Below are 27,232 nucleotides of genomic sequence, written 5' to 3'. Positions count from 1 at the left end.
GAGGGGAAAAGGAGGGACAAGCACAACCTCCCACCCTGGAGAGACACAGCCAGGACAAGAGGCAGCAGCTTAAACGTTCAGCACGTGTGAAATGCTTTCTAGGCAGGCAGGGAAGGGGTGTTCAGAGAAAGGCAACTCACTTTGCAGTGGGAGACTGATATTCTCACCTCTGCTTTGTGGGGAACGGATCTGGTCAAGCCACGTGAAGGGCGCCCAGCTAAACTTGCCTTAGACACTGCTGTGGTGAGGGAAGACTGTGCTAGAGTGCATTGATATCATGCAGCTTTCCCACTCTGGCACTGCCCTTTGAGATTCCTGAAGTGCCCTGAAAATTATAGGGAAACACCCTCTGGGAGCACTCAGATATTACCACCCCCAATTTTATGAAGATTCAGAGAATTTAAAGCCACCATAATGGACATTTAGACCTAAAAATCTTGTGCCTGTGTAATAAATTACCATATTTGCAGAGATTCTGCATGCTTCCTACCCCCATAAACCCAGCACATTGTGTAACCCCAGAATACAACCATAGTTCTGGGGAACAGAGATATTTCAGAAAGCCAGAAGATGCCTGACTGCATCTTAGTGGAGGAGATTTGATTATAGGTGCATGATTTTTGCAATTTTGCTCACATATAGTGAAAGTCACAGTTGGGACTCAGCAATTTTATTGTTTGTTAAAGTCTACATTGTGTGCATAGAAAGACTGCAAAATAAAACTGAACATAAACAATCACAATAATGTTTTGTGCAACCCACTCTAGCTAATAAATATTACACTTATCTAAATATAAATATAACCTCAGAAATGTCACCTCGTAGAGCAATATTGCTGCTCCTTAATAGCAATGTCCTCATGCTCAGCAGATCCCTGGTTCCTTCAAGGATGGTGGGGGCAGTGAGGCAGAAGCTGAACTCTGTGAGCCTGTAGACACCTCTGTCACAGTGTGGGGAGATGTGTAAGGCAGGAACTGATGCTTTGCCCATTTCCACATGCCTGAAAAGATATTCTGGCTCCTAAAAGCCACCCTGGAACAAGGAGCTTGAAAAATACCAAAAATTAAGCCTTCTTCTATGAAGAAATAATTTGACACAGGATATGTGAGGTCATGGGATTACATGATTTCCTTGTTCCATTTTTGTTGGCAAACATATTTGAACCTGACTTGTGTAATGACAGGAGGTTGCTGCTAGAAGTTTGCACGTCAGGGTTTTTGGAAGCTCCTGCTGTATAAGGTTTCCTTGTGTTCTCACCTGCCCAAACAGAGAAGCATCAAAAATACATATTGCATGTCTGCACATATCATCTGTGAGTCCTCTTGACTTCCCTAGTGATTGTTAATGCTTAGCAAAAAGTCCTGATCTTATTTACAAATTCTGCATGACACCAACACCCACTCAATGGGGTTTGAAGTCAGTTATGTCAAAACAGTGTCTCTGTCTTGCAGTGAAACTACAGTTTTAATTGAAATACCAGGAGATGGATTTTGTTTATACCTTCTGCTGTCATCACATAATGTGGAACTCCTTGAGGAGGAAGAACCCAGGCACGCCATTCACACTGGACTTTTTCTTTGGTCGGTGCCTTTGTTCTCAGAAGAGATGGAGAAGTCTTTACTCGTGGTGATTCTGTTACTTTTTAAAGTATGAGAGAATTCTTCTCATGATCACTGGTGTACTCAGCACATATTCTGCATGTTTTCTCCTCCTGTCTCCCTCCTGAGCCCTCTGGCTCCTTCCTGCCCAATGCACCAGTTCAGGAGTAGATTCCTGTGCCTTTCACAGTTAATCAGATCCTGGGATACTCTTGCTTGTCCTGGACTGTGAACACATAACACTCTGCACTGCTCAGTCCTCCAAATTTTGTTCAAAGAATTTGGGTGGAGGTCACATATTAATCTTCTGATGTAGGAAGACTGAAGAAAAAAATCAATATAAACATTCAGCTTTGACTTCCTCCTCCAAGAATGTCTCCATTTGCATCAGAGTCCTATTTTCCCACTCACTGTACAATGCAATTTGAGAGAATTTCAAGACTCTTCAGCACATGCATTTCTTTTTGTATTCCTCCCTCACAAACTTGCATGCACACACAGACACCACTGCAGCTTACCAGGTATCCAAATCCTGTTCCTGTTATACCACAGTTGCAGGAAAAATCATGCAAAGGGAAAACAAAACCACCTTGAAATACCAGCATCAGAAATGCAGTCACTGAATCCAGCCTGCTTCTGTGTCTCCCAGGCTTATTCCTGTTCAGAGCTTTCAGGTCCAGCCCACTCTGAATTAGAGAGCCAGGAAAATGTCTAAACATTCCTCCTCAGTTAAATAAAGCTTTTTTTTTTTTACCCCCCTCCAGGGAAGACCTTCATTTAGGGATTCATAGAAATAGAACAGCAATGTCAGATCTCTTAATTTTGAGGCTGTCTCTTCAGGAGAAACACTTGGACTGTGTGGTTCAGGACTCCATGCTCAATAGTCACTTCTGGTTTTAAGATGCAAACCACACTCTTGGCCAAGCCAAAGCCTCTGTCTGTCTAGGCTCTGGAAGACCTGGGGTTATCTTGTCTGTCTGGAAGTACCAGCCTCTGTCCTCTCCTCCCCAGGCACAGGGCAAGTGTTTATGGTGAGAGGATTCCTGTTAATGCTTTGTTGGGGAAAATCCAGCCTTCTCTCTTCTCAGGACTCTCTTGGCTATGCTGAGCATGCAGTGCCATGATTACACATCAAACTCAGAGATTTCACTCAGCTGAAACAGCAGAAGAGAAAACGATGGCCGCTCGTCTTTCCCCTGAGCAAGGGAGAGAAGAGAGAAGAAGAACATTAATGTCAGCTGAAGAGGAATGGCAAAGTTAGCAAGGAAAACCTTGGAAAGAAACTGAGTATTAACAAGAATAAAATCTACCCATATAGAGAAAATGCCACTGTAACAACCAACTTCCTTCTGTGTAATATTTCTTTTGTATTACCAGTGAATTTGGCTTGGTGGACACTAAGAACCTTGTAATGACTTGGCTGTCATTTTTACCACTGTTAGAACTCAGCCCCACACATCCACAGGTTTCTTAGCAAGGAAATAGTGGAATTAACTTGAGTTAGGTGCACTACATAGGCTTCTCAGTGAAGTCAAATAAAAGGCAGAGAGTCCAGAGTTTGCTTGGTAGTGCAGATGAAAGCTACAGTGCTTCACCTCCAGGATTTTATCTTCTGTTAGCATGTGGAGTGCATAAGTCTCTCTCCTCCTTTAAAGCCAAGGAGAAGGGAGTTATTTTCTTTGGGAAATAGGGCTCTCCAGTACAATACTCACCATCCTCCAGCAGTGGCTCATCACCTCATAAATTGCCTTGGAGGCCAGCTTGGGTTTGTAGAGCCGAAATCCTGCATTGATTTCCTCCACCACTTCTGCATTGGTGCGGTTCTCATAGGGGATTTTGCCTTCACTGAAAACCTCCCACATCAGCACTCCTAAAGCAACCAAACAGGAAAAAATCACAAGGAGGCAAACAAAATCCTCAGCAAGGCCACTTTCTACCTGCTCTTCTCTGCAGCTCAACATTGGTAGCAATCACTTGGGAAAGCATTTTCACTTGTATTCTCAGTAGAAAAGCCCTAACACAGCTGTACAGTTAGAGGATGCCAGCCAGGATCTCTGGTGCTCTCTGAAGCATCTCCCTGCTGAGTCTGTGAAGGGTCTGAGCACCCAGCTCCTGCTGTGCTGCTCGTAGCCCACCCCAGGAGTGCACAGATCCAGCCACAGCTTCAGCCAGCAAAGGGCACGGGAAGCACAGAATCCACAGGCACAGACTAGCAAAAGTTATAATCCTGCATTATTTACTGCTGGCCCCAGGGCTGAGTGGCACCCCATTGACTGTGAGCTGTGCACAGCACACTGTCCCATTCACTGTGTGGGCTGGAGAGGGGCCAGGCCCATGAGTGTGCCAGATCCACAGCCCAGGGGACAGCCTTTGTTATGGCTTTGGGGAAAAACACACAGCGGTGCCCTTATCTGTGAGGGTCCAGAAGGGAGACCAAAGAATGGACACAAACTGTCAAACAATGCCTTGTGGAGCAGGAAATGAGGTGAGAAGTGTGAGCAGTGAAATAACGTTTTCCGATCAGCATAAAGGATATGGAGTCAGCAGAGCAAATTTGGAAGGGCAGGGTTTGAGTGAAGCATCAGTGCCCTGGGACTGACATGCAGAGAGATGGAATGCCTGAATCTCCTCTCCTCTCCTCTCCTCTCCTCTCCTCTCCTCTCCTCTCCTCTCCTCTCCTCTCCTCTCCTCTCCTCTCCTCTCCTCTCCTCTCCTCTCCTCTCCTCTCCTCTCCTCTCCTCTCCTCTCCTCTCCTCTCCTCTCCTCTCCTCTCCTCTCCTCTCCTCTCCTCTCCTCTCCTCTCCTCTCCTCTCCTCTCCTCTCCTCTCCTCTCCTCTCCTCTCCTCTCCTCTCCTCTCCTCTCCTCTCCTCTCCTCTCCTCTCCTCTCCTCTCCTCTCCTCTCCTCTCCTCTCCTCTCCTCCTCTCCTCTCCTCTCCTCTCCTCTCCTCTCCTCTCCTCTCCTCTCCTCTCCTCTCCTCTCCTCTCCTCTCCTCTCCTCTCCTCTCCTCTCCTCTCCTCTCCTCTCCTCTCCTCTCCTCTCCTCTCCTCTCCTCTCCTCTCCTCTCCTCGTCAGCATGAAACAGAGTTCATTATTTGGCATTTTATAGAGTTGCACATGTGTAAGACATTCAATTGGTAATATTTGAAGTGTTCTGAAGTATCTCGGTAGTTTGATATTCTTTCCTTTCTTTCTCTGATTTAGCCATTCTAAGCCATTATTCAGTTAAAAACCCCTTGGAGTCCAGAGGATGCAGTGTTGGGGAGAGTTTATTTGAGGACTGAGCCCCCTGTTTTTCTCAGCTGGAGCTGTTGAATTTTCTCCATTTTGACAAGGATTCCTTACCGAATGACCAAATGTCAGATTTGGTGCTATAGTTGCTGTAGGAGAAAACCTCTGGGGCAGACCACTTGACTGGAAACTTGGTACCTGTGGAGCTGGTGTACTGGTCATCCAGGACAATCCTGGAGGAGGAAAAGAAGGGGGAATGCTGAGTTACCCCATCCCGTGCCAGCCCCAAGGGACCCTGCACAGCCCCGGTGCCTTTACCTCGACATCCCAAAGTCGGACACTTTGACCACATGGGATTCCCCCACCAGGCAGTTCCTGGCAGCCTGCAAGGAAACAAGGTGCAAAGACATCAGGTCAGAGCTAAAACACTGTCACAGCCACTCAGGGGCTTTTGTCATGGAAGAGCAGATCATGCTTAAAAAAGGAGCATCAAAGTGACATTGTGCCACACAAAGAGGACAAAACCCTGAGCTTCTTATGTTTTCTGTACATTTTGCAGCATGATCCTGTTGCCAGAAAAGCTGTTCAGCCATCACTCTGACAGGCCCCTGTTGCCCAGAAAGGCTGGAACAAGACCCTAAAATAGCCACAGCTGCTCACAGTCATTGCACACCTAATGGAACTGCAGCAGTGACTGATGGAGCTTGACTGAAGACCCCTTAATTAAAACTATTTTATCATCAATGCATGTTTATACATGACTTATGCTAGAACAGGTCTTTTTGTCATCTTCACTGAAGAGTGGTCAGTACTGTGGCTCTTGGGGAGCAAAAGAGTCCACTCAGGAAAAAAAAAAACCAAATGTTATGGCTTGTTTCTTCTCTCCCAAAACCAGTTAAGGGGAATAGATTGATCAGTGCTCCTGGACTTGTTTGGTGGTTTTTTTTTTTTTTTTCCCTAAAGTATTTGTGCTGCTTTTGCAGTGAGGGCAGATACATGATCTCCTATAAACAGGCAGGAGGAGTGTGGAAGCTGAAATTAAGGAAGAAAGCAGAGGGAAAAGCCCCTCTGGAGCAAAGAAAAAATCCATATGGCCCCAACATACCAGGTCTCTGTGGATGACAGAGTTTTGTTCCAGATAAGCCATTCCTTCACACACATCCAGGCACATCCCCAGCAGGGTTTCCTTGGAGAAGCTGCCCCGCTGGCTCCTGAGGTAGTCGGACAAGCAGCCGTTCTCCATGAACTCGAACACCAGGCAGATGGGAGCCTCCTCAAAGCACACACCATAAAGCTGGACTAGCTTGGGGTGAGACAGCTTCCTGTGGGGTAGGGAGGGAAGGTGGGAAAGAGGCTGAAATAGGCTCAGTGCCTGCTATCCTCACAGCAAGTGTGTTATATACAGCAATTTATGTCACAGTGCTGCTCCCAGCTCACTGCAAAGGCCAGCTTTGCAGATGTGTAGACCAAAGACTAAATATCATCCCATTTTAATGGTAGTGGTCACCGAAAGATTTTTTCTGTGTGGAAAACCATCCAATCAAACAAAAATAAAATCAATTTCTGTCTGTCTTGTGGGAAGGGAAATTGAAAAAAAATTAAACAAATATATTCAGTTGTGCAAAGCAAAACATTTTACAGGTAAGGCTTTTCAATGAAATTGCCCTTAAGTTTTAAGATATATTTTCTGAGAAAAACCACTTTGCTCTCCAAAATGCACTATCAATTATCCTTGCCTTCCTGAATAGCAGAGATCTGGAAGACCATTCTGGATATTGATAGACTTAGAAGCACAGTAATTCACCTACACTTTGAATTGCCTTCCTTCGTAGCCACCAGAGCTCACCAGTCTATTTACTATTAAGATACATAGCAGATAATCCAAGTTTGAATTCCCTACTCAGATTCCTGAATGTGTTATGAATCCCACAGGATGTGATTGTCATGGTGAATCTACACTTACATCAAGACTTTGGCTTCCTCGATGAAATCCTCCTCAGACATGGCTCCTTCACGGATGGTCTTTATGGCTACTTTGGTCTTGTCCAGCAAGTAGCCAAGGTAGACCACCCCGAACTGACCACTGCCAATCTCCTGCACACGGGTGAGCTCAGAGGCACTAATCACCAATTTTCCTGTTGGTTGCAAGGGGGAAAGGATAAGGACTGAGCAGTAGAATGTCAAACAAAAAGCTTTTGTGGGTTAAACACTGAGGCAGGACTCCAAGTGAGACTTTTTGGCTCTCCCTCAAATTGCCTGTCTGATCTCTGATAGTTCATTTGACTAGTCCATGCTGCAGGTCATGTTCGAGGGTAGGAACAACAACATCCCCTTTCTCCCTCTTTGTCTTGCCTATCCAGTTCTTCAGGGAGGATTGTTTTTACCATGCTTATGTGCAGTACCCAGCACAACATGGGGCTTGAATTGCTTTGAAGTCTCCAAGAATTACAATAAAGATGATACCGGCAAAATTCTATTGACAACAATATTCAAATGAAGGCATCTTCCAGGAGACACTCAGCTTTCATCAAATTATTGTATGCTCCCATTTCCATCCCCTTTGTTCAGCATTCATTTTGGTATTTAATGTTGACTTCACTGAGACCCTGAGGTTCTCATCACCTCCTTCAAGGCACTACACGATCAGTTCAGTTCTTTATCAATGGCCATGACAAAGATGACAAGCTGGTGAACAGCACAGCGCAAAGACCTGAAGAAAGCTATTTATTGTGGCTGTAACCACACAAATATTCCTCAATATCCGTGGGGATGTGCAGGATCACCCAGCCAACCAGCCAGGAGTGTGATTGCCATGCAGTCACGAGAGAACCTTACCGTAGCTGAGGCCGGCGGTGATGGGGGCCTGTTTCCTCCAGGAGGAGACCGCGTACCGCAGCCGCGTCACGAGACCTGGGGACACGGGGACAGGTTCCTGTCACTGCACAGCCATGGCAGCCTGGCTGCCACCACCCCAGAGGGCAGCTTGGATTCTGGAAGCAGATTTATTGCACTGAGTTCTCAGCTCCACTTGAGGGCAGCTGAACCTCTGTGCAGGCTCCGGTTTCCTGCCTGACAGAATGAAGCCAATTCTGAGCACTTTCAGCTTATTTCCCATTTGCACATCCAGAGCTTTGTCTCTGTAAACTCTGATGAATTTCCAAATGATACTTGGTATTTTTGAAGCCCAGTGTTTCCCTTGGTACTCCTGGACTGTGGAGATGGGAGTCACCATGTTTGGTTATGGATACTGGCCATGTCCTTGATGTTGTTTCAAGTCAAGGCCCAGGGATAGATCACCTCAAGAAGGCCCTGCAGTGTAATTCCTGCAGATAGCTTGCCCTGGCAGCAGTGATACACCCCCAGGGCTCCCTATAATATGTCATTATGACATCTGTGTTGGTCATGGTCAGCCTTAGAAGGACAACCAGAGTGAGGATGTAATGCTGGAAGCTGGCCTGAAATGGCCATTTCAGAATAAGTGGGAGAAAAGGTGATGCCATTTAACATTTCATTGTAAGGACAGAGTGCTTGGGAGCCCTCCTTCATTCAGAACAGTCACCTGGCAAACCAGCAACATCTCTGTTCAGCTTCTCTCACCTGCTGCATTGTGCTGGTGGTAGTTGATGAGGTCAGGGATGGAGTCAAACACGTGCTTTTCTGCCAGGTAGTAGCGCTTGGGAAAGTCAGTTGTCTCATTGATGTGATAATGCTTTATAACAGGATTGTTGTCCGTGCTGAAAAAGAGGAGGTTTTCTTTGAGAGAAAATAGCTTGCAGCAAAAAGACAGGGATCTGGGGTATAAAAAGAAATGAGTGAGCAAAGTGGAGAACTTTCCCCCCAGAAAGAATGGGGGAGGAGCAAGGAGTGAGCTGCAGTTGCTAATGAACTCTGTGTACTTGTATGTTCTCCCTCTCACTTGCAGAAGGTCTCATCTCTAGAGAAAGGCTGAGGTTTCCTGATAAGAGAAGGCTGTATACTAAGTTTCTTTGCCTCTTCGTGAAATACAACTTTTTGCTCCATCCCTGAAACCCCTTTACTTTTCTTGCACTTCCCACCTCTGGTGAGTCCAGCACACAGCCCATGTTGATCCCACTGACACTTCAGTTCAGGGGACAATGCCATCAGAATGACAACCCCAGTGATGTCCAAAGGACTATTTATGGGCACATATTTAGATTCAGGGAGAAGTGGAGCCTTTAATGCACTTTGGGACTGGCAGCTGACTCTTCTGCCTTTTTTGGAAGTGTTTTCCCTCTATCACTTTCATGAGCCTTCTGCCCTTTGGTTATAATGCCAAAACAACTATACAGAGATTACACACTCATGGAAGCCATTTCATTGATGTAATTGATGTGTAAAGCTGCTGAGCTCAGCTGTACCTTAATGCTTTGGTGAAAACAGAGACTGTGTACATGCCAGGCTGCCTTGAATCTCTCACCATGAAGGCCCCTTCTCTACCCTGGAACAGGAGCAAAGGAAAGAAAACTGGTTAGAGGCATAATGGAAAAAAAAAAAAAAGAAGTAGGCTGGGAGCAAAGCTGTGCTTATTTCAGCCCTGTCATGAAGATGTGCTAAACATACAGGGAAAAAAAAGAGCCATCACCCCACTGACAGAGCTTGGTGTGTTCCATGCACAGCTCTGGTGGCTGCCCAGGGCCTGCAGGGTGTTAGGTGCTTTTACCTCAGCTTCCTCTCAGAGCTCTCAGAGGAAATGAGACTCAGGCACTTGTGCTGAGTGCATGTGGGTGTGCCTCTCTGTCCCTCCAAATCTCTCCCCTGGAAATTCTGAATCTATTGACTGCCCTCAGCCCTATCTGACAGAACACATGTTCAATAAAATGTGTGGCTGAGTGGAAAGGCAAACCCCTCTGAGTGCTCCCCATGGAGTGAGCAGCCACAGAACAAATCACCAGAGATAAAGTGTGATATGGGAGTGTAGGAATGATATTTTACCAATGTACCACAAACTTGAAAACTTTGCACATGACCCTGCCCTTTCCTAGGTATACCAGTCATCCAGTATCTAACAGAAATGGGTAAGAAAACAATCCTCCTGCAGTCTGGCACTCACAGAACAATTTTTCTTTTTAACTTTTCACTGTAATTGTTTTCCACTCATCTGAATGCTAAAATGCCTCATAGGCCATGATCCCACTAGCCCAGGAGATTGAACATCACAGTTTGGCTGGAATGTGCTGTACTGGCCTATATATTGGTAATAAACCCCACATTTTTCTTCTGTTTGCAGATAAAGGTGATTTTCATCTGGCATCCCAAGTGCCTGATTTTTTTCACTCCCTCCTCCTTTGCTTTACATGGTTTCCACCATTTAATATCTTCTACCCACCCACAACCCTTGATGCAGAGCTAATCCACCAAGTGCACCCTGCCTGGGCCTCCTTCCTTGGATCTTTGATCAGCTCCAGCTGAGCACAGGGGCTGAGCTGCTCCTGCATCCCTGGGTATGAGCTGCTGGCTGTGCAGCTCTGCCCAGGTGGGATCAGCCTGCTGAGCTGTGAACATCCAGGGTCAGCCCTTCAGTGTCTGCACAACATCTGCTGCATCTGCACCACACAGTATCTGGCACAGGAAAGCTCTAGAAAAGGTCTCTGCTCCTGTAGAAGCATTTAATCATGCACAGTGAGGGCTTCAGGACTGGGGGTGGGCAGGTTTTGGTGGCAGCATCCTGCTCAAGTTACTCTGAGCTCTATTCTTGCCCTTCCGTTCTCAGCTGACACCGAGCCTAGCCAACGATCACGCACAAACTTGGCCACATTTTTGCGGGGAGCTGTGAAGTTTGGAAGGTCTTGAACCAGAAGTCTCACATGGGGGTAGTTACCACAGAAAAGTTGCACTGGTAGGGCTGAAAGAAAAAATAAGACTACTAAACCATGTGTGGACTTTTCCTCTAGTACTTTGTACAAGATTTTTTAAAACAGTACAAAAATGCTGCTATTTCCATAAAATACTACTGTTCCAGGAAAAAAACACTTTATTTGTGTTTATTAACAGGGCCACCTGTTAATGTAAGTGCTGATTTAAAAATTAAGGTTGTGTTTGTGTGGAAAATTTGAACAAGAAGCTTATTCTTTGTATTTTCAGTACAGTCTTCACTGGAAAACTCTGGCTCAACTGAAAAATTAAAGACGTGTGCTTACATGCACACACACAATTAAAAAAAAACAAACCCACAGGCATACTTTTGGCTTTCACCCAAAACACTTCAGCACAAGATTGGTTATATTTTCAGAGAACTACTGGCATCCACAGGCCTCCTGCAGAGATAGAAAAGATGAGCTAAAATCACAGTTTTCAGCTGGCACAGTGCTCTGAAGCAGTGTTCCTCCAGTTCCAGTTACTGGGTGTGTTTGGATGGCACAGCTCCATCCATGCTCAGCTAACGTGGAGATAAGGTGGGTGTGCTGGTGGTCCTTGATCTCACATCACACACTCAGGACACAGAGCAGGAACCCAGGGTTCATCTCTCTTACACATAGCAACCCTTGCAGGCTTCATTGATTGTTAATTAATTATTATTTCCCATCCACCCCGTACGTAAGACTGGTTTACCTCTTCCCTGAGCAGTGTTTCTGCTTTGCTTCTGCTGATGTTCTTATTGTACCACCTGAAAACATCAAAAGACTCCGAGTCAGCATTTCTAGGCCAGGAAAGTTTCTCCTGAAAAGCTTCTGAATGGACCATCCCCAGGGTGGAATGTGAGCTGGGGTGGGGGCATCTGAGGCTTGCAACTTCAAATCCAGAGCACTCATAGGTGCAAGAAACACACAGGCACAACTTACTCATAAACTTGCAGATTCTCAGGTGATTTTTCCGCCAGGTAGCTGCTTGGCACGTAGCCTTCATGCCTGTTGAGAGGCAAGACAAGTGTGAGTGTGCTGACAGACAGGATTTTCTCTGCATCTGTAGGAGTCAGCCTTGAAAGCTTTTCCTGCTCATTGCATGATGAAAGTGTTGGGGGGATGTATTGAGTGGAGTTACTGGAGAAGAAAACAACTGATTGTGCCTCTAAACTTGAAAGCTTCACAGATTTCCCCCCTGTGTATCACTGCAAATATCACTCTGAATTGTTTATTGCTGTAAAATTAACTTTCAGAACCTTTTCTTCAGCTGCCTGAAGCAACAGCAAATGGAAGACGGTTAACATAAATAACCTTCCATCACTTTTTCCCTGTAAATTAGAGGATGCTTTGCAAAAGCTGAACAAGAGGGAATAAACATGTATGTTAATGGAAAAGCAAACTTGAATTAGAAAGGATTTGCACATTGGCTGTTGAAAAGGGACTTACCCATTCTTATCTTGAATCAGCCACCAATGTTCCTCAGAGCTGTCAATCACATAATATTCCTCATTATATTGTAATGTCAGCTCCTGTGGGTTCTGGGCTTCATAGTCATATATGGCTATGACCACTGCTTCCCTTGGGTCCAGCAACAATTTCTGCACAAATTAGGTAAAAGGCTCATCACATTCACATTTATATTAATATTCATATTCATAAAAAGCAGTGGCATACTCTCTAAAGTGGTATTTTCCTGGCAGCACTGGTGTCCCCTGGGATTAAAAGCCTCAAGGCACCCCAGACCATTTAGTGGAGTGTGGTGGCAGCAAGAGAATCTTTGGTACTTTAAAACAATGAATTTCATATAAAAAATTCAGTTGCACAGAAAATGCCCAGGGAATGTTATCAGAGGTAAAATTCTAGGTCACTGCACTGTGGTGAACATTAATAAGGACATATTCCCCACTGGTAGTCAATCACTCAGGGCAGGACACTAAGGACAGCAGCACTGCACTCACCCAGTTATCTTCAGGAGTGGGAGGAAGAGGCTTCTTTGAAGCTGAAAAAAAATCAAGAAAGGTGATTTGAAGTAGGTGAGGACAAAACCAAGGGAGAAACTACCAATGCAATGAATTGATACAGATGAACAGTGAGCTTTGGACTTTGAGAGCAAGACCTGCCAACTACACAGTGAATCTCAGCAGGGCTTGGAAACTGGGGTACAGATTAATTAAGGCATCAAAGTAAAAAATACAAGGTAAATGTTTCTTTGGTGAAGAATGACAAGTGACATTCTTCACTTGAAGTGACAAGCGGTCACTTGTGCTCATTTTCAGGAGACAAAGTAAAGATTATATTTGGTCATTGAAACCACAGAGGAAATATGGTTTGGCTTGGTTAAAATAGGACAGTCATTGTTGAATGAGTTTATCTCAAGAAAGTTGTTATGGCTTGCTGACTGACCACAAGCTGATCAAGTTCTTAGTTCTCCATCTCACTTCAAAACCAGCTCCAAGCATCACACAGAGGAAAATGTGAATTCAAAAAAATAGAATTCCATATATGGTAAAAGATAAGCCAGAACATCCCAAGAAGCCAGGAACATGTCTCTTTATGGAAATCTAACATAATATTTTTTGATGTTCTGTACAAAAGATATTCAATCCTCTACTATTGCTAGGAATAAATATTTCCCATGTCAGGATGATCTTAACAACTCCCTTACCATTTTTGGTGGGGTCATATATAACACAGCCAGCTGCCATCTTCTCTGTCTGAGCACAGCATCTCCACTTGCCATCCAACCAAAAGTCTGGATGACACTTTGAAGCCAAACTGTTGTTGTATCTGATTTCTGAAAAACATTAGGGGAAGAAAAAGAATGGGGGAAATTAATTTATTTGCATCCACATTTGTTCTAGAAGTCATCTAAAACTAAATGGAAATAATCTGCTCTTTAAGAAGCTTCTGCAGGCTTGTTTTCAAGAGACTGTTCAAATTGTCCAAAGGAGGGGATACTCTCCAAATGTTCAATGAGCAGAGCTGATAAAGTAGAACCTTGGAGTAGGGGAATAACTTTTGATTGCAAGAGTCAGTGCATGAACATCAGGCACAATGTTTTCAGGGGGAACAATACAGCAGCAGTGCTGTAAAACAGAAAAAGCTGTGACAGAAGCCTGGTGCAGTTTTTATGTAACTAATTGACACCTTCCTCACATCAAGCACTCTGCTTGTCTCTGCCCCCAGTGTTGGTTACTGCAGCACCATGTGAGTGAACCACAGCACAATTCAGGAGGTGAATAGGAAATGAAAGCTACCCACAGAAATGTTCCTTAATAATCATGATTCTCTAACAAGGTTGTAATCTAACAAAAAAAAAATCTATTAATAAGAGCTGAAAAATTTTCTGTGTAGAAAAGGTTATTTTAAAAAATTAGCTATAGGAAAATCCTCATCTCTTCCTGAAGAAGAAACCTCAAATTACAGTCATTTATTAAGAGTTTATTCTAGAAAGACACAAATCACAGAATCCCAGAATGGGTCAGGCTGGAAGGGACCATCATGGGTCATCTGGTCCAGCCTCCCTGCTCAAGCAGAGTCATCCCAGAGCTTGTGGCACAGATGGTTCTGGAATATCCCCAGGCAAGGAGACCTCACACCCTCTCTGGGCAACAAATGTCCAGTCACTGCACAGGGAAGTTCTTCCTCATGTTCATGTGGGAATTCTGGGCGTCATTTTTGCCTACTGCCTCTTGTCCCACTGCTTGGCACCACCAAACAGAGATGGTCCATCCTCCAACACCTCCCTGCAGATATTGACAGACATTAAGGTCCCCAAATAAACCATCCCATATCCAAACTTCCCATGTCTGCTGAAAACACACTCACCAGATTTACAAGCATTCTGATTTTATAATCCATTACCTGGGTTATAAACACTTCAACTGCTGAGATTGGAGACATTGACTCCCCCTGCTCATTTTCTCAGCATTGTTTGTGACAAAGGTGGTCAGACATAAGGACCTTCCACAGCTGGGTGGGCAGGGGGTTTTTACCTTCCTTCAGCGTGAGGACCCATCTCTGCCGGCTCTCGCGGTTGGGGGCAAACACGTAGAGGATGTAGCTGTCATGGACAATCTGGAAAGGGGGAAGAGAAAGGAGACAGCCATGAGAAGCCATCCCAGATGCACTGGTCACAAGGCAGTCACCAAAGGAAAAGGCAGCAGCCCTCTTACTAGCAAGCTGCGTGCCAAATGATGATGTGGGGAAGTGGGGTAGCAGAGACTGCTCAGAAGCAGCTCTTAATCTCTGTTTTAGGCTGGAAATGGGTGTGTGCATTCTCTTCCTATCTGACGGGGCAGTCATCTTCTGCTAATTGAGCAGTTTTCTTTATATCTTCCACAACCCACCCTCCCTCAGGGGAGATCTCTTCTATTCATGGGCCATTGAGTGTCACTGCATGGCTGATAAAATTCCATCATCCCACTGGGAGAAGCTCTGCCCAGGGGGAGGAGCCAAGCATTCCTACCTGGATATAACCTGAGATTTGGAACACCACAGCATCCTTCTCCCAGTGGATTCCTAGAGGAGCAGCCCTTTCCCACTGGATTCCAAGGCAGACCAGGCCCATCTACACCACCACTGGATCTTCAGAGAAGGACTACACCCTTCTACAAGATCACTGCTCACCTGTTACTCCAGGAGGGCTGTAGCCACCATTTAATGGCACTGCTACCAACACCCTGACCCACAGGGTGGCAGGTCATATTCTGACTCTGACAGTGTTGTTCTGTACTACTGCATTGGGTCTTTTTGGATTTTTTTTCTTCTCTTCCCTAATAAAAAACTGTTATTCTTGCTCCCATATCTTTGCCTAAAAGCCCCTTAAATTCAAAATTATAACAATTAGGAGGGAGGGTTTTACATTTTCCATTTTCCATTTTGGGGGAGGCTCCTGTCTTCCTTAGCAGACATCTGTCTTTTCAAACCAAGACAACCTCACTGACTTTTGATTATTTCAATTGGAGTAGAGGTTCTGATCAAGAACCCAGTGCTGGGTTCATTAATGACTGCACTGTGAAGGAAATGCTATTGAAATACAAAATGAAGTGATCTCTCTCTCTGTATGGTCAACAGACAGACTCACCTGGAAAGGGTATTTGTACTGACAGGGAATGATGATGTCACTTCTCACAATTTCCACACATTTAATCCTGGAAAGTTCCACAGAACCCTTCAAAGTCCTTTTTTTCTAAAAGACAGAGGAAAGCACTTGGTTGATGCTAATGATTGTGGATTAAGTGAATAATTAGATCAGTCTGTTGTGTCCATGGGAGATTTAGTTTTAATGGAGCAGACGCAAATTAACTGATTATGTAAGACATTAAAAAATGTAAAGAATAATTCTTATATTTGGCATCTCTATATGTATGACCATACACATACATATATGCACATACATGTATTTCAACTCAGCACATGGATTTTAGAGAACCAGTCAAAACCTCTATTTGAAATTCAGCTTTTACTTCTTTTATTCCAGTAAAATGAAATCCCTTTTTAACCAAAAAAGAACTATTTTCATTCAATGTTCAGTTTACTAACGCCCCTGTTTCATACTGAAATATATCAACTAATAAATATTTTATTTTAAAAAGTTTGGGTACTGAGAATTTCAAAACCATGAATTTTATCCAAAATGTACATTTTTACTGTATCTGTCTTCCAAAAAACTACATTTCACTATTTTTGTTTCATCTGTCTTTTCAGCTAAGAAAGAAACAACAGGGAATTTTGAAATAAATATTATTCTTAAAAACTTGCCAACCAAGCTGTTTCTCTGGCATCCTCTGCTTCACTTCCATTCACCAGGTGTTTGGGTATACCAGCTACCCAAATAACAGTATGGGCAGTGTGGGAAGAGTGAAAAGAGCAGACATTCATGTATCCCAGCTGCCTTGGTGTACCCTATTCCCTGTGGAATCCTCACCCCATGGCTCCATGGCCAGTGGCACTCAGCTTTTGCAAGAGAGGGGTGAGGGCAGCTGGTGGAAGTGGAGCTGAGGCTCAGCCTCTGGTGCTTCTGCAGGATCCACTACACGAGGTTGCTCTTCAGAGCGAGCTGGTTTCCTGTTTTGATTCATTTTCAGTAGGGATTAAGCACTAAGCTGTCCCCCCACTCAGCTTTGGGACAGCGTGATGGAAATCAGTGAGGCTCAAGAGCACCAAAACACTGCAAAGCTCTTGTTTTCCAAACCCTGCCAGCAGGACAGAGCCTGAACTTCGGCTGCTGCCTTGTAGCTGCCACAGGTTATCAGTCAGAGACTCAGCAAGACTTTGGCAACCTTCTGACCCTCCTTTGGGCCTCAACTCTTTGTGTTTTACACCCTCCAGCTCCCTCTTGTCCCTTTTTCCCTCTGTCACCACCACCCTGCAGCTCTGTCCCATGGCAGCAGCCATCCCCACCACTGTGCCAGCCCCACTGCTGCCACTTTCAGAATTAAATTCAGCCTAAACCAGGGCAGCAGCTCATGCCTCTGGAGATGAGGGGAGGTTTGCCACAGAGCACTGTCAAACAGCCTCAAAACAGAGAGGCCCTGAGGGTCCCCATGCCTCATTCTTGCACGACTGGCTGGGTATTCTGCCTCTGTATTCCTGGACTTGAGGCAAAAAGGGAAAATTATTACAGTGTGGTCTCACATTGCTCTTGCTGGCCTTGGCTGGTGGGTTTGTGGTTTGTACTTGTATTTGCTTGCAGTTTAACCAGTGTCTCTGGATTTACTGCCAGGACTGTGTCCTGTTGACCTCTGCCTGTGTAGCTCTCTGGGGTGTAGGATTCTCCTACATCAATAAACCCAAGGCTTTAAAGCACCCCTAAATGTAAATGCCAACTAACTCTCAAGAGTGCTGGCAAGACTTAGAAGGTCTTACTGCACCCCATTTTCACCATTTCCTTTAATTCTTATCTAGTCACTTCTTTTAGTCTTGGCTTCCTCTGTCTCTTCTTCAAAACCTCCTCTATCATTTGTTCTACCCCTGGGACTTCTACCCTTTTGATGAGGCACAAAGCCATTTATATCCTATAAAAACCTTCAATTTTGCTAGTGCTGAACCCTCCTTCATCTCATTCCTTTGAAGTCCTGGGGTTTACCCACATGCATTTCTCCCCTGAGGCTTTAGCAAGCGATGCTGTGCCAGGCCCAGGCTCTGCTTTTTCCCTGCACACTGGTTTTTGTTGATGCTTTTCTGGACTCTGCTGAAAGGCAGGGTCCAGTCTTCTCAAGGAGCTTTGTGCAGTTGCCCTGCAGCTCTCATGACCCACTGTGTTCCTTTTAATCACACAATTCAGTGATGGAAGCTCCTCATAATCTCATGTTACAGCACAACATTGCCCAGCAGATCCTCAGCTGATGGGACCCTGCTGATAGAAAGTAATTACAGTCCTCTAGCAGGACAAACAACTGGAATTACCACTCACAAACCAGGCATTACCCAGAAACTGGGTTGGAGTTAAACATATCCCTGCTTTTGTGATGTTTGACCACACTTTAATCCAACAAAAGCAACAGGGCCACTTTGAAAGAAGGGGAGAGGAAAAGCCTCTTAAAAACGGCCTCTGAAAAACCTCAGAGATTTGTTCCTAAAAGGGCGAGACAAAACATGCTGACAGATCTCCATTTGTTGTTTCCAGTCTGTCCAGAGTATAATTGGGTAGATGTTTTAGCTGGTCAATAAAAGCACCAGTGGTCTTGCTGTGGTCCATGTGGTGGAAAGAACCAGGGCAGGCTGCTGTGCCATGAGGAGAAGCACACATGCTGCAGATCAGCCCATCCTGATTTCTTATGTTTGGTCCATGATTTGCAATATATCAGTTCTGGGAAGAGCTCTGAAAGGAGCCAGGTGCATCACAAGCCCAGTGCATTGACATCTTCATCTTTGGTACTCCCCTTTCTCTTGCCACACGTCTCCAGCAGCTCTTTCATTGATTAATCCTTTGGTTTGTCTCTGCTGCATGAATCAGATGACTCTGGTGGTCCCTGACTGCTTTAGATGATGGGATAATTGACCATGGGACAATGGACACACAATGGAGGCATCTCTTTGTGCCTGCCTGAGGAATGAGCTGCCTGGCATCTCTCATGTGCTAAAACCAGCACATGTGCTCACCCAAAAACAGACACCAGCACTGCTGCTCACCCAAAAACATGAATCCCTTCTCTCCAGCTCAGGGGCAGGGATGTGGAGCTCATGGTGAGAGGGCAGGAAGCCTTCAGTGGCTGCTGTAGGTGACACAGGTCTGCTTGTGATCACACTTCCTGACCATGGCCCTGCACCCTCAGGCTTCACAGAACTCTGAGATCTTGTAAGACAGGGGGCTGGAAGGCTCTGCAGCGAGTTGGGCTGAAGGTTCCTGGTGGACAGTGTTTATCAAAGGACCCTGGCAAAAGGTGCAGCCACCAGGGCTGGGAGCAGGGGGAAGGGAGAGGAGAGGCAGGGGAGGGCAGAGCCTCATCTCAAGGAGCAGAGGAGGAAACCAAAGGCAGCATTTCTTGGCAGAAAGGCAGCATCCTGTGCTTCATAAAGCTGGCTTGGTTCTAAAGTTGCATAACAACTTGTGTCTTCTTTCTTTTGTTCTGGTGAGGGGAAAACCAAGCCATCAAAGATTCATGTGGCCCCAGTCTCCTCAGCAGCAGTCCCTGCTGAGGGCTGTCCCTGCTGCAGCTTGGCTTTCCTTGCCCAGTGGTGTTTGTGTTCACCTCTTGCCTCCACATCTCCTGAGCATCCCTTCCTGTGCAAGGCTGGCAGTGCCTCCTTGGCAGGAGGGTAGGGGAAAGCTGATTTACAGCTGGGGAGCAGCAAGGTAGGAAATTCCAGTCCTCAGCGAGCTTGACCACAAAAACATTTCCATCAATGAAAGCATTTAATGACCTTCTCTGTACCATCAGGTTTGGGGTTTTTTGGTTTTCTTATAAGAATCTGAGCCAAACTTCATTCCCTGATTTCACTAATCTGTGATTAAGTAGATGAAGGATCTTTGCTTTGACCCTGAGCCACCTGTTCCCTGTCTCTGCTCTAGCCAGGCTCAGTGTTCAGCCTGAACAGAGGCAGCAGCTGATTTTGAGGGTTGTGCAAGGTGGAACTCCCCATGGCAGAGAGCTCAGCTGCCTCGGTCAGCTTCAGCCTTTTAAATGAGTGACATGAACCTGCCTTTCAAGGAGCTTTCTTCAGGCCTTCCTGAGCTTCTGAAAGAATTTGGAAAGGAATTTCTTGATGTAGAAATAGCAACCAGAAGCTTATGTGCTATCACTGGAACAAGATGGAATTATTTTTAATGGTAGCCCTCCTGCTAAAGTATTTTTCACCAACTCAAAGACCTGAGCTTGAACTTGAACCTCCTTGAACGCTGTGTTGATACAATTACTTTCTATCTCTTATCATACTCCTTATCTGTGGAATGTGCTGTTTTTCTCATTAATAATTAGGATATTAAGAACTGTTGAAAACTGGATTCATAGCAATTTTGCCTGGCCACTATCTTCGTTTGGTATTTTGTGAGTTTTCTCACATTAGAAACACTGATAGTTTCGGGGCTTATAGGAAATAAAACAATGTAACTAATTTTTATTTTGAATCTGAAAACTAAATTGAAGATAATTGATTTTTAAAAGAAACTTGTAAGGGATTTTGCATTTTCTGTCATGCTAGATGTTCTGAAGGAAAATTGGAGAGGTGTGATAATTGAAAACACTGGAATTTTCTGTAGAACCCTGGCTGTTGTGTTATATTTGATTATCTCCAATGTATTTTGCTATATTTGATATTTAAATCCCTTAATGTGTCTGCTTGTCCTACCTGTCCATCATAACTATTTTGTCCTTCAGCTCGAACTAAAAGAATAATAATTTTTTTTTACTGCTGTTTTCACATCTAAAAACCAGGAAGGTGCTTTAGGGGTGGGCAAATCCTGGATGGAGAGTGCACAGAATTGTATTAACTAACAAAACCATCTTCAAATGGTGCTTGAGATGCCTCCATTCAACTATTTACTATATATTTACACAATCCTATAGACCCGATCCAGCCCTGTATTTCCACCAAATCCGATTCCAAAATTCACTTTGGCTCAAGTCTTGTCCGAGATGGTTATCAGGGCACCCATCTCTACAACAGCACAAGTGGTTGGACAAGAAAATCAATGCCATCATCAAGAAACAGAAGGGAAAAAAAAAAAAAAGAAGGAAGATTTTTGGCTTTCAAATGAGCTTTCTAATATGATGGAAATAAGCCTTTTATATGACATAAAAGCACATGGAACAAGTCCTGAATACTATATTAGTTCCTTCAAAGCTGTTCTTGACTCCAACAAAGACTGGGAGCAGTGGATTGCAGTGAATGGAGGATTCACTGGAAGAAAAGAAGCTAAATTAAATCAACTATATGACATCACTTTTTCATGAAAAAAAGAATCTAAGCTTTAAGGCCAAAATTAAAATTCAGCCAGAAGGGATGAAAGAGTATAGAGCAACAGGCAAGCATTGCAATAAAATAAGTTACAACGTTGATTAGAATATAAAGCAAAGTCAAAGGCACTGGGAGCAAAAAATGGCCACAATAGAGAAGTCTAATAAAAGGTCACTATTAGGAAACCTCATATTTATTGTTACATATTCTAATTAGGAGGTATTCCTTCCTTTTTAAAGATATAAAAGAAAACACGGGTTGAAGATTTTGCTACGTTCTCAATGTTCTCTGACAGAAGGAAGATTTGGGCTTTGTAATTTAAACAAAATGGAAGTATCTGACATTTGCTGCAAAAACATTGCTCAGAAGTAATTAAAATTTTTTTCTTCAAAAACTAAAGACTAATAAATACACCGAAAAGGACCTAATAGGCACAGAACTGGGCAGGAGCAGAAAGGGCAAGTAGAAAATTATTATAATCATATTCTGGGAGATAAAATTAGTTATTCCAGAAAAAAAAAAAAAGGAGCTATTTTTATTACCAGGCTTTACCACATGTTTGTGTAGTTAGAAAGGCCACAGACACCAGACACAGAGAACCTGCATTTTGCTCAAGGCAGTCCTGTCTAGACAATATCACCACCCTGAATCAGGATGCTGCTGCAGGAGTCGTGAGTGAGAACAGCAACAAACAGGAACTTTGTGAATATCTAGAAAAATATTGGGTAGGTTGGACTGGAACAGGTTGATGAAAGATGTGGAATCTCTGTCCTTGGCTTTGAAGCAGTGGCCAGTCAATGTTACAGCCAACCTGTCCTGGTGTTGGTGACAGTCGTGCTCGGAGTGTTGATCTTATCCTGGCAAAAAGTCTGACTAAATGAATTTAAGAAGTGCTCTCCAGCAAGCATTACCATGATTTTGTCATTTCACAATAGAAACGAGGCTCATTGTGACAAAAATATCAACTTTGTCCTCCAACAACTCCAATAATATAATTTGGATTATTCAAAATTCCTGTTAAGTTTTCAGAGATTACTAGACATTAAGGCACAGATTTGTACTTTGTCTCCATCTTATTTAGGGTTGTATTGATTTTATTGCATAAAAATTGATTGAAATGGGTGACTCAGGGAGATGCCAAGCCTGACATCTTTGTGGGTGATATGTGTATTATTAATAAATTAGTTGGAGATATGCATCAGAAAGCAAGTGGTATTGCAAATTCTGGCAAGCAAACAGTACTAGTTAATAAATACAAGGCAGGCTATGAAGAATGACATATCTAGTCAGGTGTATTTGTTTGGAAGGTTGTCTTTAAAACCATAATTAAATTCTCTTTAGGTGAGGACTGCAGCTCCATGACTGTTAAGGTGTTCAGAATACACAAAGCAATAAGAAATGGTTTGAATGGCCACTCTAACTAACAAAAAGACCAGAAGGGAGATCTTTAGAAGAAAAGTTTTAGTTTGTTTACATTAGAGCTTGGGGAAAAAGCCAAGCTGGATTCTGTGTAGAATCATCAAGGTGAAAGGGACTGGACTGAGGAGCAAAGCACTGCTTTTTGTCCATGGGTAGCTGGAGTGCTGCAAGCAACCCCACGTGTAGATAATGCTACAGACCAGCTGGAGCATTTCTGAGATGCTGATAAAGGTCTTTTCAGCCAAGTTTATTCATTTGTCCTCGTGTAACATGAATTGAAAGCAGATTTCAAGGCCCACTGAAGTGCCATCTTTGCCATCTGTATATGTGAGTATCAAAGATCTGAATGAAAGAGCCCAGGACAAGGCTGACTCACTCTGTGTGACCTCCTGAGCATCTGACCAGTGTAGGAAGAATTGTGCTGATGTAAATGAAAACTTGGCTTTTTCTGGGTGAGTCTTTCATTGCTGCCTTTATCAGCTGGACCAATAATAGCCCCCAAGTGCATGAAGATATAAAATTTCAAGATATTTATGTGCCTGAATGATTTACCAAGGATCGTAAGCTGTTGGGTGGAGGGGATATAGATAATTCACCAGTTCAAGTGATTTTGCTGTGTCTAAGTAAGGACACTTGAAGCTCTGTCCCAGACACCTCCCCAAAGGTATTAATTTCTCTGCTGCTTCTGCAGAGCAGCAAGTGTACCAGGACCCTGAGAGCATCACAGTGTCTGAATTATCCATTATTGTAGTGAGGCTCAAACTCATTGAAACACTTAAAATTATTACTCCCATGAGCTTGTTTACTCACATGTACAGTAGCTACAAAATCAGACCCTGAAACAAATAATTTTTGCCTTTGGAATTGATTTGCATGTTATAATAAAGGCACTTCTGATGTCTTTCAGCAGAGATGGGGGCTGAATACATGTGCCTGTTATCAGGGCTTTGCTTTATGTTAAGACAGCCCTGAATTGTGCACTGCATAATGAATTCCAGAAAACACAGCTTTTATTGTTGTCAGTTATTGGGGGCTCATTCTCCAAATGAGACATGTAAATATCTTTCATTAACATTAAGGGCCACTGTGTGCTTGGCCCTGAGGAGAACAGTGCTCTCTGTCAGCTGTGGCAGAAAGATGAAAATTACAATGAAAATGCCATTACAGTTACTGCAAAAAAAACCTGCCTTTATGATGTCAGTTGTCTTGACAGCTTTGGGTATCATTTGAAGAAATATCCCCATAGCCTTTTGGCCTGCTTATTTGCTTGTTTTGAACTGATTAAAAAAAAATCTTTAATGTCATTTTATAACTTTTATTTTAAATGGAAAGAAAGGGACTGGGTGTTAAACCCTGTTAAATACAGGCTGAATGTATAAAGCAGGGCTTAATGCATAAGTGTGTACTTTAAGTCATCCAGCTGAAATCAGTGGGAGTTCTCAATCTTTTAAGCAGTTCAGTAGTTGTTTTACCTGACTTTGTGCACTGGCTGTTGTTACTGACTGACCAGGGACTGGAGAGATGGGAACTATACAGTCCAAAACTCTGAGTACAGGAATCCACCAGACGTGAAACTCATTGAAAACCCTTGGCAAACATCCCCAGAGATGTCCCTTGAAAAATCCATGCTTTAAAAGCTCAGATATGTACTGGGCCCATCCATGTCAGTCCATATAACACCTGAGGGTGCTCCCCATCACTTCAGCCATCTGCCAGCAATGTCCCACCTGCAAACTGGCCCTGGCAATGGTGACAGCCTGTGTCGCCCTGTTCTTTTAAAAGTTTAAAGTTCTTTTAAAAGTTTAAAGTTATTTTAAATGTTTTCTGTGCCTTCTGATGTTTACATATTTCTACTGGAGTTGTCATGCACTGTTCATGTAAATAATGATTGTTTTGCATTCTTCTTTGTGGGAGGAGAGAACTGATGGACTGTTAGCTTGACCAGTGTGGTTGGAGAAGTGGCAATTTCATCCTCCAATCCACTGTCACTTTTGGAATTCTATATATTGTGAGGTCAGAAATAAAATTTGCTCCTTTTGTTCTTTTGCATCTTAGAGTGAGTGTGTGAGTTATTTCGTGCCGTGGAGCAACAGCCTGCTCCGACCTCTGCCAGCCCCAGAAATTATCTGAGACAGTCCCAGTGGAGCAGAGCAAAGCAGTGCCAGGGACTGCAGCAGACAATGAGCACCAGATCATTGATTTCAACACCTGCACATGGTGCCTGGTCCTGGTGCAATCCTGGGAGTGGCACAGCCCATGTGCTGGGCAGGGATCAGAGGAATCCTCCCTCCACTGGCTGTGAACTCAAATGCTGTGGGTTCCCTCCATTCTGAGCACAAAACAAGATAGTTCTTGCATGGGCGTTCCTCTCCAGAGCAGCAATAGCCTGACCATGCAGAGGGCTCACCAGCATGCTCTTATTTTGATTACTGAAGAAGCTGATGATCAGTTCTGGGAGTGTTTCACAGGACAAATTATTCTCTCTCTACTTTGCGACAAATTCATTTCATGTAACAACCTGATTTTGATAGTTTGTGTGGGAAGAAAAATCAGCATTTCATGGAACATGAGCCCTGTGATTACAAATATACCCACCACGCCTCAAATGTGCATGAAGTTCTAAAGTTGCACGTGCAATTACCTTTACATATCTACACATATATAAAATGTGCATTTTAAAATATATAATATATAAGATAAAGTGGATAATACACCAAACTGTCATCTTACCTAAATGACCTTTTGGAAGACTCAGAGGGAAAATTTCCACAAACACAGAGTGTGTGAAGTCTATGCCCCACTGAAAGTCACCAAGTCAGATTTTCCAAACTATTTCAGTCCCTCAAGATGCTGACAAGACACATACTGAAAAAGTATCTAGTCAGAGTTACACTCAATTGATGTCAAGCCCACTAAGACTCAGAAAGCACCAAAGAAAACTAGTTGTGAAGATTTCTCTAAACACCTACAGCAAAATCATGTAGATGCTCTTCAAAATTTAGCCCCAACTAATTAAGTGGAATAGTTATAATAGAATTAAAAATCTAACAAAAATAACATTTGAAAAATAGTTTGGAGAACAAAGACAGTCTCAAACCGTAGACAGTAACAGTATGCAGCAATAAATTGTGTCCTGTTTAAAATGGAGATGAGAAAAACAGACTATAAAGTAAAAGCAAAAAAACATTTCATTTGGCATATTTGAGAGAAATAATATGCAGGTGAAAATGACGGTTAACCTTTAAACTTTTAAAGCTGGTTTATAACCCTAAATAGGTTGTGATAAAATATGAGGGCACATTGTACTTTTATTGTTGGTTGCTGTTTCTACTTAATTTTCTGCAACTGAGCAAGATCAGGTGGTATCAAGTTGCCAGTGCTGGATCCAAAGCAGCACAGTTCTTCTCTGCCTACAGGAACAGTGCCTAAACATAATGGATTAACAGCACATTTGGGGACTGTTGGGAAACAAGCAAGATTATTTACAACCCTAACGAGGCTCTGCAAACATCCAGCTAAATAGAAGGAAATAATTCTCACTTCACTAGAGCACTGAACACAATGGGGTGCACAGATTGACTTCTAATTTTCTTCATGTTTAGAAAATCAACAAAATGCAAAGTTGGGGAATCACAGCTTGGCCTGAGCCTGGATCTCATCATCACAGCCCATCTGAAGCCAGCTCCAAAGACCACACATTACATGTGGTGGCTGAATTTATTTTAAAATGCTAGACAGATCTCCTACCAGCCATCAGCCTGATGCCTCGAAGAAAAGAATGAGCGTGAAGATCTGTGGATTATTTTCTCACAGATACAATGATGGGTACACTTGTGACCTTCACAAAATGCCTCCCCAGGTCACCCCTGTCCCCATGTGAGGTGCCAGGCACAGGCTTGCACAGCTCTTACACACATCCCATGCCAAATTCCTGCAATAAAACTAGATTCTCCCTACAAATTCAGTCTTCTTCCTCCATTCACACCAAACGCCTGCTGATCAGAAGTTCTAAATTACCCATTTGACCAATTTTCAGTGCATGGTGCTGTAGCAAGGACCAGAAAAGTTAACAAAATGTACCAAATATCATCCTTCCTCCATTATCATCCTTCCTTCCTTTAAACAAATTTCATCATTCCTTCCATTGCTCTGAGAGAGAAAACGGCTGACGTACCCCGTGGCGATGCTCGTAGTAAGCCAGCTTGGATTTGGTCAGGACAAAGAAACGCACTTTAAAGTTGGAGGGTGAGGTCCTTCTCTTCTGCTGGGATTTCTTGATCAGCAGTTCCTCCAGGAGCACACAGTTATTCATGGCTGAGCCAAGAATGTTTGTCTCCCAGGACATGGGAACTCTGTGCTGTGCACCTCGTCAAAGAAAGAAACAAGAGAAAGAAGGCAGTTAATTAAAAAAAAAAGTGTTCAAGAGGCAGCGTAGGTGCTTTTGAGCTTTATCTTCCCATCGACAGCAAAGCTTCCTTTCTGTCAGACTGTAACCACATCCTCTCTGAAGCCATAAGGTGAACAGCACATGTTGAAATATACGCTAAGGTAAATGTTGTGGAAAAAAAATAACACTTGAGGGACATGCAGGAGATGTGAATCAATGATTAAGGATAAATTAAAGGGGTGTGGCATGATTAAGCATCTGTCTCCTTCTGGCTCATCTGGTAAATACTGTTATAAATGCACGCACCCAACATGGATGTTCAGGATGAGTGTCCCT

The 27,232-nt window shown here is 43.7% G+C and overlaps 1 protein-coding gene across 1 annotated transcript; it reads right to left on the bottom strand.

Annotated features, from left to right (window-relative positions):
- Positions 1–654: 654 nt before the first annotated feature.
- Positions 655–27,011, bottom strand: ITK (IL2 inducible T cell kinase). Its single transcript, XM_085591458.1, has 17 exons — positions 26,684–27,011; positions 15,776–15,880; positions 14,685–14,766; positions 13,355–13,483; positions 12,648–12,688; positions 12,136–12,287; positions 11,629–11,694; positions 11,399–11,453; positions 9,208–9,287; positions 8,426–8,562; positions 7,664–7,738; positions 6,792–6,963; positions 5,934–6,150; positions 5,147–5,211; positions 4,943–5,061; positions 3,311–3,468; positions 655–2,794 (listed from the first exon to the last, which is right to left on the bottom strand). The coding sequence occupies exons 1-17, from the start codon at positions 26,852–26,854 to the stop codon at positions 2,723–2,725; spliced, it is 1,896 nt and encodes a 631-aa protein (XP_085447584.1). The 5' UTR covers positions 26,855–27,011; the 3' UTR covers positions 655–2,722.
- Positions 27,012–27,232: the final 221 nt, after the last annotated feature.

The sequence above is a fragment of the Lonchura striata genome, chromosome 13 (assembly GCF_050655825.1).
Source record: "Lonchura striata isolate lonStrDom1 chromosome 13, ASM5065582v1, whole genome shotgun sequence".
Taxonomy (NCBI): Eukaryota; Metazoa; Chordata; class Aves; order Passeriformes; family Estrildidae; genus Lonchura; species Lonchura striata.
Note: the sequence above shows the minus strand (reverse complement) of the source record. Positions and strands in the feature narration are given on the sequence as shown.